Here is a 20,654-nt window from a genome sequence, read left to right on the forward strand (position 1 = left end):
AATCGGATCATTGGAATTGAATTATTTAAAAGGGAACCCCTCGAACAAACAGCATTCGAAAAGTTTTCTGGAAATTTCTCCACCACGCATGAAGTTATTATCGCATTGACGATTTACGAGCGTGCCTCGACTACGGAGCCAGTAATTACGAATTAGTTTTATCCCAGTTTTCGCGAAATTGTCGTGCAAACAGTGGGTACGTGCCGCAGTCGGAGCCAGAACAATCGTCGGTGCCTGAACGCCTAGACAAACGCGTGTTTTCGCCAACTTTGTCTACCCGTATGTGTTGCTACGATGAACGAAATGCCAGAATTACATGTTTTATCGAACAGTAAGGAGCAACTGACCATGGTGTGAAGAAATTTTATGTGGGAAACTCGGTGGAAAACTAGGTGGGATTTAATGATATTTGTATACTTCACAGTTGGATGCGAGAGATGAAAGGGCTGTTTATCTATGAGCACGAAATATTAATATGGGTTCTCGTAAACCAGTTTTTCCCATTTTCTCCGTGGGGAGTTACGTTATTAAATAATGAACGACTCTAGTCGGAAATGAAAATAGTTTTGTAATTTAAAGGTTTGATTAAAAGTCCTCGTACGTGGTGTGTAACGTTTTAAATTTATATACGATTGATTTAACTTTAAATATAGTTTACGATGAATTCTATATATTTCCACTGCTGATGTTTTACGAGATCTTTAAGTTAGACTGAAACTCGATCATAAATTTGGAATGATCTTCGGGTAGCCTTAATGTCATTGACGCGATCTCCACGATCATCTCGTTACCTTCGAATGAATTTAAGGATCGATAACAGAACCTACGAGACCTTCGAACTCACTTCTCCCATCTCACCTTCCATTCTCGTCATTATGTTCGCATCGTCTTATATCATCGTATTCCCCAATCCAGTATACAAATCTGCCTTGTTGAAACTAATTTAAATAAAAAATATTCACGCTACGAGTATAATCCTGCGAAATTTTCGATGATTTAATAACAATAGATCAGTCTCGTCGCGCAAAGGGAAAACGGTCGTAATCCAATAGAAATTATTCTGTAGCTAATAGTCTAAAGAAACGAACTTCCAGTACGACCGCTGAGGCATGAAGTGGGTCGTAGGTCGTTTTACAGTGTTTCTGCGAGTTCCCCGAGAAAATTTTCAATGGAGATCCGGGTTGGAATTAGGCGAGACGCAATTATAGCATCGTCAGTCGGATTTTATCGTGCGAATTAACCGCGTCCCAGTTGTTCCTTTCCTTATACCCGGTCGTTGTCTAGGCCCGTCTTCAACGCTGCAGAAATTAAATTTCCTCCAACTTTTTGTTTTACCACCCGAAAATTCCTCTCTAATTCAACAAGAATGCAATGCTCGTACATAAAACTCTTTATATCCGCCTGGCAGAAACTTTATTCGTTTTGCGATTCTTCCATCCCCCTACTGGGAAACCGCTTTAACTCGTCGATGTTTTACCAAGCGATTCCTTCCATTCAACGTGCGTAATTCAACGTTCGAGTAAGACAGTAAAGGCTCGCGCGATTTTCACGCCATTTTCTCACAAGAGGACCGTGTTTACCTCGTCGCACGGATGTCCGGTAAAATCAAGGAACTTTTAATCGAATTTTCAACGGTGGCGCATTATGAAAGCAATTAATTAACAGGGGCAAGGGTCAGGATGATGAGATAGGAGAGAAAATCGATCGAACGACGAACAACGATGGAACAACGAACGCTCCTGGCCTCTATAGGCTTCATAGAATTCGAAAGAAAAACAGAAGACATACACAGGGTGCATTCTAATACGTGATTCTTGCGAAATTCCAGGTCAGTTGCCACTGCTTTGACAACCGTAGCACGCGTCTCTATGCATAGATTACGAGGGAAGTCGGAACGCAACGGGCGCTATGAACTCATATTGTGGGTTCCGAGAGGGCAGAAATTTCCTTGGAACTTCGTTTATGCCGTGGAAAGTTTGAAATTGGATTTTTGTTCGTCGAAATTAGTCGCGACGAGAAATATGTCAACCGACGTTACTTCGCGCCGTCATTCTCCATTTTCGTCGAAGTAAAAACGGCGAAAAAGAAACGGAGAACTAGCAAGGAAATTGCGGCTTAGTCTCCGATGTGGGTTTATCCGACTAATTACTCTGTCATAATCGCGAACTCCTGCCTTTTAACCGATCTTTCGCTGAGCAGAATGAATCGACTAATCGAGTCCTATTATCGGCGTGAAAGTTTTCCCTCTCCAATAATCGATGAGACACGTCTCGAAGACGCGTTTGACTTAATAAACGATTAGCATAAGCTGCCCTCTTCGTGGGGAAATTTTTTACGCCTTGATTTACATGTAGTCAGTGGCTCGTGAAAGTATTTGGACATTTAGCATAAAAATCTTTCGTGTGTATATTGTGTGCGTTATATAAAACATTTTGAAATTCTATCGGCACTGTTACGGGACACAACTGTCGCAGTTATATTAACCAAATTTGAAATCAGCCTGGAAATTTATATGATAATGGTTACAAAAATATATTTAATAAGAAATTTGCACGAATAGCTATCTTAAATATACTGCGAACGTTAAAGATGGACCTACTGAATATCGAGGCTTCTTAGCAGATGGTATTTCTAATAATTCATCCTTTCTCGACAGGTGAATAAAAAAAATCATTATTTCAAAACCTACCTCTCGAGAGATATCAAAGAGTTGTTGAAATTAAATTATAAGATAATATTTCCATTTTGCTGGCTTCGTTCTTCCTACGGGTCCTTTACTTATTAAATTTTCTCTACAAGAGAAAAGAACGCACCATCAGAGAAAATAATAGAGGACGAAGCAAAGAAGAGGAATAGAACGAAGCAAGAAATTATCCTTTGGGTTGCGCAGAGAGGAACGGAAGTAAATCAAATTTTGAAAACGTGCGATAACCAACGATAACGCAGCGATAAGGGGAAGCTTTTTAAAGCTCAGACACTCGATCCGCTGGTTATACGAGACAGATGCGAAAAATCGTTTGACGACGAGAACAGCGCGGAATGTTCGCCGATTGATCGTACTCGCTAATTATTTCGTTAGCAAACGAAAGAATGAACGAAAATAAAACCGAAACGGCGAAACTTTTCTCGTCGAGACTGTTATAACGAGGAACAAAGAGATTCCCGTTAAAGGATGCACTGTCATATTAAAACGTAACGTAAATCCTGTAGATAATGTATCAGAAGCACGAACTTTAAAGGGAACTCGACAGCGTGTGCTTGATCCGACCGGCAAATAGCTTGGTCTAGTGAAAATGGCAAAGGAAATGTTGCGTCTTTCTAACGACCAGATGCACTTTCCTTTCCAGGGCTTTATTACTTTCACATTTCTCCTTCAAATAAAAAAAAAATCAACCTTCCATTATCTTACCGAGGGAAATATGCGCCCTTTTCTAATATTTTCATGAAAATAAAATAGCTGCTACTCCTTGAAATAATTAAGAGAATCTTATCCTAAACAATTCTATCGTATCGATCAGGTGAATTTCAATACATTAGTGAACAAATATATTGAAATAGTAATTCCATTTCTAACTTGCTATTTGAAAGCTCAAGGGAAGAACGAGTAATATCTACCTATAAAAGAGCGTTCCACTAGCAACGGAAATATTATCATTGATTTTACTAACATCAAAAAAGGTCCTCGAACTGATAGTTTTGAGTAATTTAATTAAATCGTCCACCGACATGTGTACAGCACGATCGCATTTCCGGCACAGATCATATAGAAGCGGGGCTATTCGTGTTAAAAAAAAAAAAGAAAAGTTAGAACGCTTCTGCTGATTCGTGCATCCAGCGTTAAACGTGTCGCTCGTGGAAGAAAAGGGGGTGGAAGGCGTGTCCCCGTGAAGAGACGAAATCGCGGTTGTTCGCCTCGAAACTTTCCGCCAACGCGTCCGACCTTTCTACCTTTTTGCGAGAGCTTGCAGAGCACGCGCGTCGCGACGTCGACCAACCAGAGAGGATGGGAAAGACAAAAGAGAACGAGAGACACAAGAAGATGCAACATGCGTGAATACGTGCACGCTCGAAGCAGCGAGCATGGTTGTATTCGTAGGTTCCTGGCGGGAAACGCGCGCCGACGGAAGAGAAACGAATTTCTGTCAGACTCACCCTCCGCGCAACATAAATCGCGTCGGTTGAGCTTCACGCGTACTTTTCCTCCGTGTGCTTCGATGCTAAAAGCAAAAGAGAATAGGAAGGCCGGCTGACGGCAGGCCGAACAGCGAAGCCACCACTGTTACCCGAGAAATGCTAATTGCGAAATGTAGTTTTTTCTTTCTTCTTGTTTCTTTTTTTTTTTTTTGCTTCTCCGTTTTTCCCGTTGTTCTTTTTCTTTCTTCTCTCCCTTTTTTTTTTTTTTTAACGTCGACCTCTGACAACGATGTCTGGCGCGCGCGAAAAAAATCGTAACGCGAGCCAGCCTAACAACACCCCTTTGTTCAAAACAAGAGCTTATTTTACAGGGGTAGATGAGGGATCGCAATGAAATCATCCATCTACCTTAACCTTCTGCGATCCACCACGGGAACGTTCCTTCCTTGTTCTGTTCAGCCTTCGTGATCTTCTTTTATTTATATCTATTTCTCGTATTTTCTTATTATTTAGAATAGGAAAATCATCCAAGTATCTGCTTTTTCTTTATTACCAAATCCAAATCTAACCAAAACGTAACCTAAATCGACATTACATTTACTCACAACGCGATTACACGCAGAGTGTTAAAAGTATAATTCGAAAACTAAGTGGCGGCTATACGTATACGGAAAAATTACTCGGTACGTTGATCTTGACAATTTATTTCAGGCTCATTAGAATCGGTCGAGGTGTCTCCTATTGTAAATAAGTGTTTCTTCTTTTTTTCTCGTTTTTCATTTAATACTAGGTACTATTGCACAGCTTGTATGCATATTATCATTTATTGTTTTTCTCGGCCGTTTAGACAGATTTATTTACGCGATCGTAACCAATGTTACAACGCGATCGCAGCTGTGATACACGCGAGTTGCGGGTCGTAACATCAATTGTTCCAACGATTGTTCATTTGCATGCCGGTGTAATTTTAATCGCGCAGCTAATTAAACCGACGATCGCTAAATTTTGCCGCGCGTTGCACGTCAGCCCCGACATCCAGCCGTATTTTCAAAAGTACAAAAGTCGCTAGACACTCGAACGACCGCGTACAAAATGTATTTTTCATCGCCACGAAAACCACGGACGCTACCCTTTGAATTTCAAAATGCGGACACCGCTTTCACCTCTGAAAGATACGACCGTGTTTCCAATTAACCCGCAATTAATTATTTTTATCGCGGAGTGCCGCGATCGATACAATAATTAAGCCAATATAACTACCAATTAGAACGTTAATTGCTAGTTTTTATTAGAACTTGGTTGCCGCCTAAAGCATAAATTCTACGGGCAGCGTTTCAGACGCCAGTTTATTCGACCTTTTCAAATAAAAGCACGGGAAGATACAGAATGCCGGGCAAGAAACGACGTAAGTTATTTGTTGTAGCGCACGAAGAAGAAAAAAATATACATTGAAATCGAGAAGTTTCAAGCATGTCAAAAGAAATAATGACTCGCTCAAATAAATCATTCTTAATTAATTAAATTAATTATTTAAATTAATTAAATCGTTCTTAAAAAGAATGTACGAAAATGTTTATCTAATCCAAAACGCGAAGTATCTCCAGCTACGCCTTTAATTAGTATTAAATTCGGTTAATTTTGAAAAGAAGAGTCACGTGTAGATAATGCGTGATAAAATTATATCTAGTAATTTAATTTCAATTTGTACACCACATTAATGAAGAGTAACGGACATAATATTTATTAATAATCATGCAAAATAGATGGACGATTCGATCAAACGATAAAGTTCTTCATATAATGTTCGCTTAATCGAGTCCGAGCTAGTTGGAATATTATCCTATTTCGCATTGATTGCGGCTAATTAAATCCTATAAAATGTGCTGTTAATTTTGCCGTTCGTCAAAAGAGGCTATCGTGAAATTTATCGCGAGTCATTAACGTGGTCGCTTTACCGAGAACGAAATTTACCTTGTGAAAACATTTTGATAAACTATCGATCTGCGTCTCTCCGATCGCGAAATTTAGGTGCAACGCAACCGTGTACATAAACAGCGTAGAAATTGCCGCTAAACATAGATCGAAGTCACTCTCTCCCTTAGATATAGCACAATGTATGATGTAATTTTTAGGTTTGTAATATCCACAGGTCTAAGTAAAGAAAGATACTCGAAGATAAGAAAATAAACGAGAAGAGATCGAACTTGAGAAAAGCAGAAACTTCGTAATAGCAGGCGAATCGTTTGAACTTTTCCACGATCGAATCGTCATCGTTTCGGAAAAGAGGTGACGATTCCTCCGTACAAAATTCAAAGCGTATCGATCCTAGTTCGAGGCTTACGAAGTATCATCTTCGTAAAGTTCGTTCGTTAGGCGATATTGTAGGACAAGGCAGAAACTCCTTCGTTGCCGAGATTTAATCAGACTCGCATAATTTTAGAAGAAATCGTTCGACAAACTACATACATGCACATGGCTAGCAGAAACTTCTCGATCATTCACCGAGCAACTACTATCGTCTTCGCTAACCAACACCAAACCAAACAAGAAATTATCGTCTATCTTTATCGCTGCTATACGGGAATCTATGTTTTATCAACGCTTTCTAAAAATATGAAACCGAATTTTCCTGCATGAACGAGTAAACTTTTTCTGCGCAAAGTTACTGGACCTTAAATATCGGATTTTACGTGTTCTGCTCTTAAAATAACCATATCTGCTTTAAACCTCTGTTTTAATTATAATCCCGTTGTAAAATAAGGAGAAAAACAGTTCTGGTCGTGTATTTCGATGGACGTAAAAATTGAAATAATCAATTCACGATCCTTGCTGATGAATCGGTTATTAAATATAAATATTAACGACGGGTATATTTTTCAGAAATACGTGGTGGGCCCGTTCGATCACAAGAGATACGCGTACGATCGCTACATGCCGCTAATTTTTATCGGTGGCGTACCACGATCTGGCACTACCTTGGTACGCGCCATGCTCGATGCACATCCCGATGTCAGGTGAGTTCCATACACCGGACAAATCGCCAATTATCGGCGGATACGACAGACGTTGAGTGTTCTTGGTCAACATCATCGTCAAAGATCAATCCATCGTTCGAGTATTTTATACACGGATAATTTTTCATCGACAGGTGTGGACAGGAGACACGGGTGATACCAAGAATCTTACAGATGAGGATGCACTGGCTGAAATCTGAAAGGGAAAATCTGCGTCTTTCGGAAGCGGGCATTTCGAAAGAAGTGAGTATTTTTAGTAACTTAGATCATTTTATGCAAGCGATTCCTCTATACGGTTGATCAAGATAGAGTCTTTTGAACGACTCATTCGATATTAAAATCAAATAAAAAGAGAAAAATTGATAATACGAAGTGATTGAAACAACGTATTGAATTTTAAAATTATTCCTCGGTAAAATATGAAAAATTTGACATGTTCTTCTCCTGTGATTTTCGTGTATAATTAACGATGTTAATGAGAAAATAATCGATTGTTTAGGTAATGGACAGTGCTATAGCAGCATTCTGCCTGGAGATAATAGCGCGACACGCGGAGCCGGCACCGCGGTTATGCAACAAGGATCCCCTCACTCTGAAGATGGGCTCGTACATTCTCGATCTCTTCCCAAATGCCAAGTTTATCTTCATGATCCGCGACGGTCGTGCCACCGTGCATTCCATTATCTCGAGAAAGGTATGGCCCGATCGAAGGCTTCGACCTCCGCCCTGTCGGCCATTCCGGCTGATGTATGCAAATTTATCCCACTTCATTCGCGAATATTAAAATGAGACGTACTCGTCGGTACAAGCGAGAGCGAAAAAAGAGAACGAACAGGAATTTACGTATTTCTTTTATGCAAAACAGAATGAATCGAAACGAGATACAATGGCAGCATGTAAAATCATGCAAATCCAAAAGCAACTCGTCGTAATCTTGTAATCGAGTGGATCGTTGATTTTATGCGCAGTTGATCGAATATTACCTTATCGTTTCGAACGAGACGAAAGGCGTATTTCACTTTTCGAATAACTATATAGATCGATACTTGTTCTACGTAACTATAACTATATAGAGAACGATTTGTCTTTCAGGTGACTATAACAGGATTCGATCTGTCCTCGTATCGACAGTCGTTGATCAAATGGAACCACGCGATATCTATAATGTACGGCCAATGTAAAGAAATTGGTTCGGACAAGTGTTTGATGGTTCCGTACGAACAACTGGTGCTACATCCGCGTGAATGGATGAAGAAGATTCTCAAATTTTTAGACGTTCCTTGGAACGAGTCTGTGATGCATCACGAGGAATTCATTAACAAACCAGGCGGCGTGCCATTGAGCAAGTAAGCATATACGTATGTACTTAATTGGTTCGATGAAAACTTAGGGTTTAATAAGAGACGAGACCTCTGTTGAAATGATAAATGCAAGACACGAAAATGAAGAAGCGGTCGGGGCTAAAATCTATCGTATTTTTGGAATTTAGAGTGGAAAGGTCGTCGGACCAGATCATAAAGCCGGTCAATCTGGAGGCACTGACCAAGTGGGTAGGCCACATTCCGGATGATGTGGTCAGAGAGATGCCTGACATCGCGCCGATGCTTTCTGTGCTCGGCTATGATCCTTATGCTAATCCGCCGGTGTACGGAGCACCGGACAGGCTGGTTAGCGAAAACACCAGACGGTATGTAACCAAATAATCGGGCAACTTTTAACTATATCATTTTCATCGGTAAATTCTTGACCAGACATCGTTTCCTTTTCAGGGTGCTAGCAAACGGTGAAGTATGGGCAGCCAGGGCACGCCAGTTCTCTCTAGAGAAGCTGATTGAGCTGAGCAAAGAGGATGAGGCTACCAACGCCCCAAACGCGTGACCTCGGACACATCTTTCCCTAGGCACGCGAATCTTGAAGCCGTACAATTTCTGTAACGTCTAACGACGGTCTTGGGAGAGCCAGTAACGAATAATACTACCGGAAAAACGCCAGATGAGTGCGGTCTTTTTCATGCGAAGTTGTTTCTCTAGATCAGAGCCACGCTCGGACGTCTTGTCAAGAGAATATATTCGAGGACAGTGAATTGTAACCTGGCGAACGAAAGGGACGCAAGGATCCGTCTAGTTTAAGGTTGACTCTCGATTATATGTACATGTTCAATCTCGGCCCATAAACACAGAGTTATAGATTGCTGTGCAATTTTTCGCATACGCGAACGTGATTATTCTCTCTGTACAATATATGTTAACCGGTAGATATTCATCTTCGATTCGTACCGAACGCGTAACGATCTCGTCACTTTCCGTGATTCAGTACTATTCTTTTTCGACGAATTAGATGAATTTTCTGCGATACATGATTCCACAGTGCGGAATACAAGCGTACTGAATCAAGCAAAGTGCAAACGGGAGAAGAAAATGCCATGCTAGAGTTTCTAATTGTTTCGATATTGTTTGTTCTTTTTTATTATCATGAATGATATAAATCTCGCCGAGTATGTGCTATGTTGAAACTGTTTCTGTACGATTTCGTCTGATGGCCAGTGACAAGAACCTATGTATGCTATGGAGCTTCTATGTAAAAAGTGTACAAGGTGAACGTGCTGAATGTCGTGGAAAGGAAGCGAAAGTATTGTATCGATGCGAACAGGAAAATCTCTGTACAATATTTTGTATTATGATAGAAATGATTTCTATGACGTTCTACATGCAAACAAAATACGCGTTTTCGTATGTAATACTTATTTCTTAATGAGACATGAACTTTGATCGATCACGAGATAAAGGAAACTTTTGTGTTCCCTTCCTTCTCTGCATTTTGTTAACCTTTTCTCTACATTCATACATTAACGAAAATCCGAGCTGGTGAACTGGCGAGAACTTTATCTTTCTATCGTATTCATTGTATTATGTATATTAGCGTGATCGTGATTCGATTAATTACGAGAAAATTATATTTATATGCTAACGAAACGTGAAAAAGTTTACCGGATTAACAATTGCAAACAAAAAGGGTGTCGAAGAAGCTATTCCCTGAATTTATGATTTCGTTATTGACTGTCAATAATGATGCGCAGCGAATGTTGCTGCAAGAGCTACTACGATTGTAAGAGGACCGAATAAATGTTCTTGATTGTTGTATCAACCGGCACTTGATACAAATGCAACAACTTCGATGTGGCATTATGTCATTCGTGTCAACCGTGTTACTGTCTATCGAATTATACAATTAAATTATTTTAATATTACAAAACCTGCAGCTATTCCTTTCCCTCCTTCGAGCACGAAATTTCAATGGAAGAAAGTAAGTATGAATGTAAGTATTGTAATTCGTAATACATGAATAAATCATGGATGAATAAACATTATGAATTATTAAATATATATATATGCGTTAGATTTAATGAACGGTTATATTTCAAAGTTACATATCAAACTGAGAAACTCGAATAATTTTGATTTTGCAAATTTGGAGCTAGATTGTACACATAAAACATGCTAAAATGAAAATAAACATCTTAGAAAAACAATTTGTCACATGATCGTTGACGCAGCTGAAAGGGGACAAAAATTTTGAAATTTTAAAATCAGTGATGCCAACTCTAATAAACTTAAAATAAATTGCACTGTTGACTGATGGAACATAAAATTACATTTTTGCAATAGATATTTATTTTATTCCATATTTAACCGGAATAAAACATACTGTTTAGTAATTCATACAATATTTTAGTAGTTCATTTTATTTTGTATTATAACTTTGTTCAGACTGTAATGAGAACGAACATTGTACTTGTTTAAAACCACTACAAAAGAGTTGTGAACTATTTCATAAATATATTAATGTACTATATTTAATTTAAAAAAGACATACGACATACTATTTAATTGTTGACATTCGTCTACATAAATTAAATTCTTTTTAAAGTTTTAACCATAATTATAGAAATCATATTAATATTGACTTGAGTAGTAAAATTGGGCGCGAGATCTTCCACATAAGTAACTGTGGTATTAATATTTTACCATTTAAAAATTTTAACAAAAAATTTAAATAGAAATTTAAATGAAATATTAAATATTGTTTTATTGGGCATAAAATAACACGTCTCTTCAAAATTAGCGATCCTTCTAAAATCTATTTGTGAAAGCAATCTAACCTATCATCGCAACTATTAGAAACTGGTAATATCTAATCCTTAACGTAATTTGTGTAATATAATTTTTTAATAAATAAATAATGATGCTTTCGAGTTGTTTTAGTTATAAAATGTGTAATCTGTAAACATAAGTCTCTGACATATAAACATTTTATTTTTTCATTGAATGTCTATTTGTCAAATAAAAGTCGTATCAGATTCAAAGAGACAGTGAAAGACAGTATTTAAAAATGACGAGTCAAGGGAGCCAAATTGTAAATATAAATCTCTATTTTATTGTATCAAATGAATATAATTCTGAAGATGATTGTGGTGAAGATATGTGTCATGCATACAATGTTAGTAAATTTATTTTTACATAAATAATAACTTTTAAGCAACAGTAGAAACAATGTAATGAATTGATCTTTTAGAAATGTTGTGAAAATGATTTACACCCAATATGGATCAGTGAAAAAGATTGTAATAAAATGAAACCTAATAAAACTGATGTCTTTGTAATGGAAAAATTCGAAGGAGATACATTTAGTAAATTAAGAACATTTAAATGTTCGTAAGTAGGAGTTTAATTACTGATATAATTAGTGATAATTTAATGATACTTTGATTTTTTTAAGATAGTAGATAATGTTATTTTACTTCTATAGCATAATTGGACCAAAGTGTTTATTAGTTTGTTTTAACAATGGAGAACCAATTCCAGAAGGAACAAGCCCAGTGTATACAACAACAATGAGAGGTCTATGTGTATGTGCTTCTGGTTTATCTTTAGAAGAAAAGGTATACCCATTAACTGTTTCTACGCACAATAAAGAGGAAATTATCCCAAAATCTTATTATTACAGGAACATGTGCAAAAATTAGTAGAATATATGGGAGGAATTTTTACAAAACAGTTACGTAGTCGTGTAACGCATCTTGTAACATCATCTGTCATGTCTGCTAAATATGAGGTAAGTAAATTTATATCAGTAAAATTATATAGATATTCTTATCATAATGTTTATTTCTTTTTAATAGACAGCAATAGATATGAAAATACCAATAGTTACAAAAGAATGGATTGAAGCAATCTGGGAAATGAGTTTAAAGGATTTTGTTACACCACATGACAAAATGTTTGATAAATATAGAGCTTCTGTGTTTCTTAACTTAATTGTAACATCAACAAATCTTCCAAAACGTCAGAAGGAAGAAATTAAACGTTTAATTAACACTAATGGAGGAGTAAGATATATAGCTTTTTAAATTTTTTTCTTTTTTACCGAACTATTGCCTTATATTATTATTCTCTTTCTAGATATTTATGGGTCCTTTGGATGGCGCAAAAGTTAAAGTTGTACTTGCACCTGAAAATAGTCCAATAAGTGAGAAGCTTAAATATGCAAAAAAAGCAAATATTGCTTGTTTAACACCAAATTGGGTATATGAAAGTATAAACGTTGGCTATGCTTTGCCTTTTAAAGACTATCTAATTAAAACACTAAAAGCATGTTCCACTCCAGAAAGGTTCAACGGTAAAAATATTTCTTTAATGTTATAAATCTATAGATTAGTAACTGATATTACAATTTTTTTAATGCACAGCATGTGAAAGTTTTAATTGTTCTACGATAAGTTCCATAACATGTGACACACAGCAAGGCAATTATATAGATGAAACCTCAGTAACAACAATGAGCAATGTTTCTACCCTCGATACTTTATATAACAATGTTTCTACTGGTTAGTATTATAAAATGCACAAAAGTGTCTTATAACAAGGATAAATTGTATTCTAAATTTATTTAAATTTTTCAGTTTCTACAACTACTACAGTCTTGGATAGACTTACATTTAGTGAAGCAAAAATGGCTGGTCCGTTTCTAGATGGTTGCAATGTGCGTAAATTACATAAAAAATTTGTCATGTATAATATTGTCCCATGATATTTCTCTAATCAATTCTTTTTTTTTTCTCTTTAGATTTACCTAGCTGGATTCGCTTCTAATCAACGGGATAAACTTAACAAAATATTAAACGTAGGTAGTGCAACGCGACTTGATGATATATCTGACGCTCTAACACACGTTATCGTCGGGGATGAAAACAGAGCAGCTAGTGAACTAAAACTACTGAAATCAAAAAGATTATGGTATAATGTTAATTTAATGTCTATAAATATCTATTTAAAATTCTGTAATTTAATACCATGGATATTTGATATAGTCCATATATATTGACACTAGAATGGTTGGAAGAAAGTGTCAAATTAAAACGGCCCGCGCCAGAAGAAAATTTTTTATGTGGACAAAAAAATACTGTAGTTCAAAAAGTTACAGAACCAGCATCACCATTAAGTAAGAAGGTAAATACATAAAAAATATAGTATATAAGTATTTGACGTGTGCATGTATTTTTGCAGAATTTACAAATGCTACAAAAACCGAAGAAAGTCTCTATACCTTCTTTTGACATAGACCGAAAATTGGCGATGTTAGAAAAAGAGAAAGAATCATCTGATCTACTTCAACATTATCTTCAAGATACAGCTGGTAATGTCTGTAAATAATTGGTTACATTGTTATAAAAGAAAATGAATATATATCTTATTTATTATTAGATGCAACAAATGATAAAACAATGCAAGAATTTTTAAAGCCCGATACACTTGTTTCGGGAGAAGATAATGTTAAAACCTTGGTAAATGATCATGAAAGTAAAAAAAAATGCTTAAAAGAATCTATAACACTCGCAGCAGATGATACTGCAGTACCGATTAATCAAACATCTACTATGAATGATAGACTATTTGAAGGTAATGCACTAGTAGAATATGTATAGCAATGAACTAAAATAATGCTAGAATATACATATAGGTTTGACATTTGTCGTAACTGGCTTCAACGAGGAAGATAATTTTGTAGTTGAAACTATAATGGCAATGAATGGAAAAGTAGTTTCAAGTACGTTCGCTGGTATTCCAGATTATGGTGTAGTACCAAAATGTGGCGCACCTTTAAAACATACAGTGAATGAAATCGTTACCGATTTGTTTATTGTAAGTTTAAGCTTTTTGTTTCGATTTTTATATTTTGATATATCTTTTAATGTTAATATTTTTTTGTAGGAAGATTGTGTAAATCAGGAAGAAATAGTTGAAATTATGTATTATCATAGACCTCTATCTATAAAAAAGCATTCTACTCCATTATCAGACTGTGTTATTACAATGAGCACATATGTTGGAGTAGAACGAACGTATCTTATAACATTAGCTGCGGAATTGGGTGCCATGTATTATTCTTATCATACACCTTAAAGATAACTAAACTGAATCAAGTATTAAAGCATTGTTAATTTCAGGTGTCAAGATATTTTCGTTCGTAAAACTAATCTTGAAAAAAATATATGTAGAAGCACCCATTTGGTTTGTCCGACACCCGAAGGAAACAAATATAACGCTGCAGTGAAGTGGAAATTACCAGCTGTTACTGCAGAATGGTTAAAAGCCTGTGCAGTTCAATCGAAACGGGTTGACGAAACACCGTTTCTTGTAGGAGAAACCATAGGTACACAAATATTTAACACATCCATATTAAATATGTATACACACAAATTTTTTTAATATTAATCTCTCCTCCAAGCTCCTGAAAGACCAACTGAAACTAACGAAACAGACGCAAGTTCACTTAAAGTTAACTCAAATCAAATGGATCTACCAACTGAACCAGCAGCTAGGAACATTATTACTCCAAAACGACATTTATCAAATTTACAAGTATATATATAGTTTTACATATTTCTTTTATTATTAATTTGCGATTTATTACTAAAAATATATATTATAGAATCAAGATGGCAGGTCCGGCGATAAACCGTTAATAAATAAAAGACTCAGTTTACTTATGAACAAAACTCCTCAATCACAGTTTCATATGTCTACGCCAGAAACAGCATCTGGTCAAGTATCCAGACCCAATTCTTCACCAGACACAAGAAAAGATTGGACAAAATGGGTTGATAATTTTCCAGAGTCAAAAATAGAAGAACCTCCTTTAAAAAAAAGGGCACTTAGTACAGTTAGTATTTGTTTTAAGCTTAATTATGTGCATAATGCATAAATATCTAATAGATATTAACATAGTTGAATTTATAGCCTCTTTCAGAACTTAAAAGACAGTTATGGCAGAAACTAAAAAGTGAGACTTGTGATCCAGAGGTAGCATGCTTTATTCATATATAATATATATATATATATATGTATATTGATATATATATATATATATTGATAAATATTATAACATTACAGCGGAATAATGCAGATGAGACATTATCTCTTAACGACGATCAAGTGTCAAAAGAAGCACCGGAAGAAGCAAAAGATGATAGCAAAATAACCGCTACTACTCCCATCAGGAAAAAATTAGAATTCACAGATGAAAATAATGCACTGCCAAATAATGAGATTAATATGTAAGTTAATACATAAATGTGTTTCACAATTTATGTATAAAATTCTTTATAGACCTTTGATAGGATTTTGTTTTTTTATAGGCAAATTGCACAACTGGATCAAGTACTTCAAAGAGCATCAAGTACTCCGGAGAATAGGTATTCTCTTTCCGGAGAGAATGCAGACACATATAGCGCTGAATGTTCCGATCCCATACAAAAATGTACGTACATTTATATCTATTTGTTAATATCTAATTATTTAATATATATTCTTTGTTATAGTTATCGTAAAAGATTCTCAACCTGTCGATGCTATTGTATGGGAAGATCCCAGCCACTCAAAACGGGTAGGTTCTTTTCATAAAACGATTCTATTTTGAATATTTGATATCAGTTAACTGTAATTATAAACGTTGTTCTATACTAAGTTGATAACGCATGGAGAACAAAATGAAAGTATCGCACACGAAGGACATACTATAAACAATGATGAAGAAGAATCCTCAGAAGAAGAAATTGAACCAGAAAGAAAGAAACCAAAATTCATGTTATCAGGCATGAAGGTATATTAATTGTTATATCTATGCATTATACATATTCAATACGTATATGCATGCATAATATTTTATATTTATCTCAATAGGATAGAATATCATATGAAAAAGTAATAAGAGATCTCGACGGTGACGTATCATCGGATGCTTGCTTTGATATAAGTGCAACACATTTGCTTTGTATTAGACCATCAAGGAATGAAAAAATGCTTGGAAGTATAGCATCAGGAAAATGGGTTCTACATTGCATGTATTTGCGGGACTCTGAACAAGAAGGGAAATTCCTTGATGTTAGTATTGATTCTCTTGATTTATCGTTATCATATTTTACCTATATTTTATGTTTACGAGTAGTCTTTTACTTCAATTATTTATTGGCAGGAAGAAAAATATGAATGGGGGAATCCAAAAAGTAAAGGCATTATACCGGATCCTACTGACAAAGTTGAAGAAACAATCGCAGCAGCCGCGTATAGATGGAGGCTTAGATTATTAAAAGAACCGAATAGGCCGTTTCACAATATGGTTGCTTTGTTATTAGCTTCTGGGGACAAATACGATCAGTTTAAAAGATTAATCGAAGCTGGAGGTGGGAAAGTTGTCCAAGCACGGTAAGTTTGTTTTTTTATTAAACTCATATTATTTACAGATACATTATAGTTTACATGTTATTTGTTCTAGACCACCATACGATACAAGTCCAACTGGAAAGAGGATTACTCATTGTTTCGTGAATCCTAAACAAGCCAGTCAACCGATCGACTGGGCAATGCTGGCCAGTAAAGGTATTCTCTGCTTTATGCCACAATATTTAAGCGATCATCTTACTGCGCAAACCCCATTAAATCCACGAGAATGTGTAATTGACGAATTTAAGAAGTATTTAACATTACTACCGAAATAAAACGTTAACAAATAACGCCTCCAAAAGATTTTGTATAATAATATTTACAAATGTATATCTGTATATAGAAAAAATACATATGTCATATTTTATTAAATAGATTCTTTATTCCTTTATGACGTTCCCTTTTGTTCCTTGTTATGGAAATATAAGAAGAAGGAGAAGAAGAAGAAAAGACATATTTTTCAATAATGCGATAGATTCCTTATAGTTTTGTAAAATTTAACCTAAAGCCTTCTGCTACTGTCAAGAAAACATTACGAACATCAATGGCATCTTTGTTGCATGTGGGATCTAATGAAATTTCGTAATCTTTAAGTATCGCAATTAAAGCCATACTACTTTGCAATAGACCGAGTCGTACTCCTACAATGAATATGTCATTAAAATGTAGAAGTTAACAATATTATATTAATATTACAAGAATATTTTATGTTAAATAATGTTAAATAAATATTTACCGACGCAAACTCTTGGTCCATCGCCAAAAGGCATGTACGTGCATTGTTTGATATTATCTTTATTTTTATCGCTAAATCTGTCAGGATCAAAATGCTGTGGATTTGAAAAATATCTTGGGTCACAGTGGAGACCAGTTAAAGCCACATAGACGGGTGTACCTTTTTCTATAACTGTCTCAGTTCCTGGAATCTAAAAAATCTATCATTTAGAACGTTATATGACCAATGAAATATTCGACTACAACGTGTAAGAGATCTCTAACGGCACAAAAAATAAGACTCTTTTTGTCTTATCTTATAAGATAATAATATGAATTCATATATTATAAAAGAAGAACATTCTCTGTTATTGTGACTATATATATTTTTTTCATTTTTGAAACTTATAAAAGACTTAAATAAAATACAAAATTTTAATAACAATCGAATTAAAGGAAAATATGATCTTCATAAAAATTTTTACGAGGAAAAGAATCCGTGTTGTTTGCTAGAAATTGCATGTCCTTCAATCTTGTTTGCAATGGTAAGTAAACAGTTATTCGTTTCCTTATTTGTTACATAGTAACTAAAACAGTTAGATAATAACTAAACACACGCTCGCAAGAAAAAGATATTCTTTATATTTTAATATTCGAATTATCCGAAGAAAATATTTCGTTGAACAAGTTTATAACGAATCATTATTCTAATTTGTCGATTTACCTTGTAGTCTTTCACACAAATACGGTCAATAAGTGGAGCTGGAGGATAAATTCGTAAAGTTTCCGAAATAACTTGATTAAGATATTTCATACTCTGGAAGGCCTCGTAAGTCATTCCATGTTCCTTCAATTTCTCGTGAATTTCTTCTCGCGTTCGTTTCTGAATCTCCGGATGTTTAGCAAGTTCGTAAAGCGTGAAGCATATAGTTGTTACGCTTGATTCACGACCAGCAACGAAAAAGATTGCTGCTTGACTCACTAACTCATCGCCCTCAAGCTCTAAAGATAAATCATTATTTTTTTAGACGAATTATACGCATAAGAGAGTTAATCAATGGTTAAGATTAAATATCTAGCTCTTACTCAAATCATTTTCATTTTTCAAATCTATTAAAGAATCGATCAAGTCCCCTCGCTTAGCTTTGGTCATATTTCTGGTATCCATAGAATTCCAAAATACTTTACGGAAGTAATTTGTAGACGATCCTAGCATTTGACCGGCAATCCACTTCGAAAATTGTGGAAAGAAGAACATAAAGCCAAATTGGATAGCACGAAGAAACGTTATTCGAGTGCCTTCTTGAGCTTTTACGAAGGAGAAAAGAAGAAACACAATAAATGCGAGATCGTTCCAACTTGCAAGAAGACAATAAAATAAGATAATACACAGCATCGAAAAACGTTTGACAAATACCTTTTTCAAAGAATTGTACCGTTTCAGGATCGAACGAATTTACTTTAATTCCAAAAGCGACGGAAGATATAATGTCAGTCGTATATCTCAAAGCAATATCCCTTACGAAAATAGTTTTCGTTTTCGCGTCATGTGAAAATTGCTGTTCTAAATATTTGATCATTGAGCCAGCGGTTTCGTCGATCAAATGAAAAAGTTTCTTCATTTTCCCGCTGCTGAACACCGGCGATATTTTTGTCCTAACAAGAGTACACGTTCGTCAATAAATTCTTTTACCATGCTCATAAACATTATTTTGATAAACGTTTTAAAAATTAGGAACCTCATTTGTCTCCATTCCGGATTGTGCATCGTGAAGAGATTAGTGCTTCCTATTTTATCGCGAATCGATTGAGCCGTGAAATAACGATCCGGAAAATAATCGAAGTCCTTGATTAAAATCTGTTTAATTAATTCCGCATTTCTCAATAACAAGAACGGTTTGTGGAAAATGTAAATTCCAAGAACATCGTCGTTGTCTGAAGCTTCATTGTGTAGATCACCGATCACAAAGGACGGAGATTTCTTAAATTGTATCACATCTTTTACATTACCAAAGAACCAGTGGGCAGGTAGGGTAGGAACACCTCGTCTTTGCCAGTAGGTACGTCTATACTTTACGTATAAAAGCAGGAACGTTACAAGGATGGCGACCGTAAGAAGAATATTGACAAAGCAGAAGTTTGGTATTGCCATCTTTTGATGACACTCTTCCAGCTACTTTGAAATGATACTGATGGAGTCTGGTTATCCGCACTTATATAAGATCGGTCATCAGTTGAGTTATCTATAGGTGATAGTTGAAATTAATTTATAAAATTGGAAGAATAATGCATAGTTTTCAAAAATATATATTGAACATTTTCTTGTAAAATGAGATGAAAATATTTATTATAGTAAATAATCATAGTAGTAAGAGTTTATTTATTTACTTTAGTATTGAACACTTCATGTTTTCGATAGAACAGAAGCTGTTTCAGTGACGTTTATAATTATAAAACAATGACTGTGCATTTTAAATGTATGCATTCATCGTGCAGTTAGAAGATAAAACGTATCGGATAATTGGATCGGTCGAATAATAGTCTAGCCAAATTAACATTTTTTTAGGAAAAAATTGATATTGAGGATTTTCTTGTAAAAAAGGTTGAAGATGTTTATTATGATATTAAATAATCATAGAGGTAAGATATTTTAATTATTAATTAATTTATTGAGGTAATTTATTTATTTATATTATTACAAAACGTTTTATATGTATGACAACATAAGCTCTATCGATGACCTTTAGTAGTACTTATCGAAGAATGACTGTGCATTTTGTATACATTCCATTTATCTCTTATAATCAGTGGACAAGTTGTGTCACATAATTGGATAACAGTCGGATAATAGTGCAGACCATTCGGAATCAACATTATTCCAAAAACAAATTAATAGTAGAAATATTTCGTATAATATGACTCGAAACGATATTGAAAACAAAATAGGCGACATTTAATAAGCTCCTCCGGAGCCCCGTGAACAAAATATCAACTGAACGAGAAAAACACGAAT

General features: G+C 35.3%; 3 protein-coding genes across 3 annotated transcripts in view; 2 read left to right on the forward strand and 1 right to left on the reverse strand.

Annotated features, from left to right (window-relative positions):
* Positions 1 to 10,400, forward strand: part of Tpst (tyrosylprotein sulfotransferase) — a 182,220-nt gene extending 171,820 nt beyond the window's left edge. The window contains exons 4-9 of the mRNA XM_069114288.1: positions 7,015 to 7,148; positions 7,283 to 7,391; positions 7,648 to 7,842; positions 8,241 to 8,494; positions 8,638 to 8,835; positions 8,918 to 10,400. Of these exons, the coding sequence (XP_068970389.1) occupies positions 7,015 to 7,148; positions 7,283 to 7,391; positions 7,648 to 7,842; positions 8,241 to 8,494; positions 8,638 to 8,835; positions 8,918 to 9,026 (999 nt within the window). The 3' untranslated portion in view covers positions 9,027 to 10,400. The remainder of the gene's footprint in view (positions 1 to 7,014; positions 7,149 to 7,282; positions 7,392 to 7,647; positions 7,843 to 8,240; positions 8,495 to 8,637; positions 8,836 to 8,917) is intronic.
* Positions 10,401 to 10,986: 586 nt separating this feature from the next.
* mus101 (mutagen-sensitive 101) lies at positions 10,987 to 17,299 on the forward strand. The gene is made up of 26 exons (XM_069112798.1): positions 10,987 to 11,332; positions 11,411 to 11,645; positions 11,721 to 11,860; positions 11,955 to 12,087; positions 12,153 to 12,260; positions 12,328 to 12,534; positions 12,608 to 12,824; positions 12,895 to 13,032; positions 13,108 to 13,187; positions 13,272 to 13,441; positions 13,516 to 13,654; positions 13,712 to 13,841; positions 13,910 to 14,104; positions 14,166 to 14,347; positions 14,417 to 14,583; positions 14,653 to 14,858; positions 14,934 to 15,067; positions 15,138 to 15,368; positions 15,446 to 15,508; positions 15,599 to 15,762; positions 15,844 to 15,965; positions 16,027 to 16,091; positions 16,173 to 16,307; positions 16,388 to 16,588; positions 16,680 to 16,909; positions 16,980 to 17,299. Exons 2-26 carry the CDS (start codon positions 11,538 to 11,540, stop codon positions 17,200 to 17,202), a joined length of 3,888 nt encoding a protein of 1,295 aa, XP_068968899.1. The 5' UTR covers positions 10,987 to 11,332; positions 11,411 to 11,537; the 3' UTR covers positions 17,203 to 17,299.
* A 49-nt stretch (positions 17,300 to 17,348) lies between these two features.
* On the reverse strand, positions 17,349 to 19,841 carry LOC138179712 (cytochrome P450 6k1). The gene is made up of 6 exons (XM_069112799.1): positions 19,381 to 19,841; positions 19,059 to 19,297; positions 18,728 to 18,949; positions 18,366 to 18,643; positions 17,664 to 17,853; positions 17,349 to 17,568 (listed from the first exon to the last, which is right to left on the reverse strand). The coding sequence occupies exons 1-6, from the start codon at positions 19,791 to 19,793 to the stop codon at positions 17,408 to 17,410; spliced, it is 1,503 nt and encodes a 500-aa protein (XP_068968900.1). The 5' UTR covers positions 19,794 to 19,841; the 3' UTR covers positions 17,349 to 17,407.
* Between the last annotated feature and the right edge of the window lie 813 nt (positions 19,842 to 20,654).

This window comes from Bombus flavifrons, chromosome 5 (assembly GCF_040668555.2).
Source record: "Bombus flavifrons isolate JBK064 chromosome 5, iyBomFlav1_principal, whole genome shotgun sequence".
Classification (NCBI taxonomy): domain Eukaryota; kingdom Metazoa; phylum Arthropoda; class Insecta; order Hymenoptera; family Apidae; genus Bombus; species Bombus flavifrons.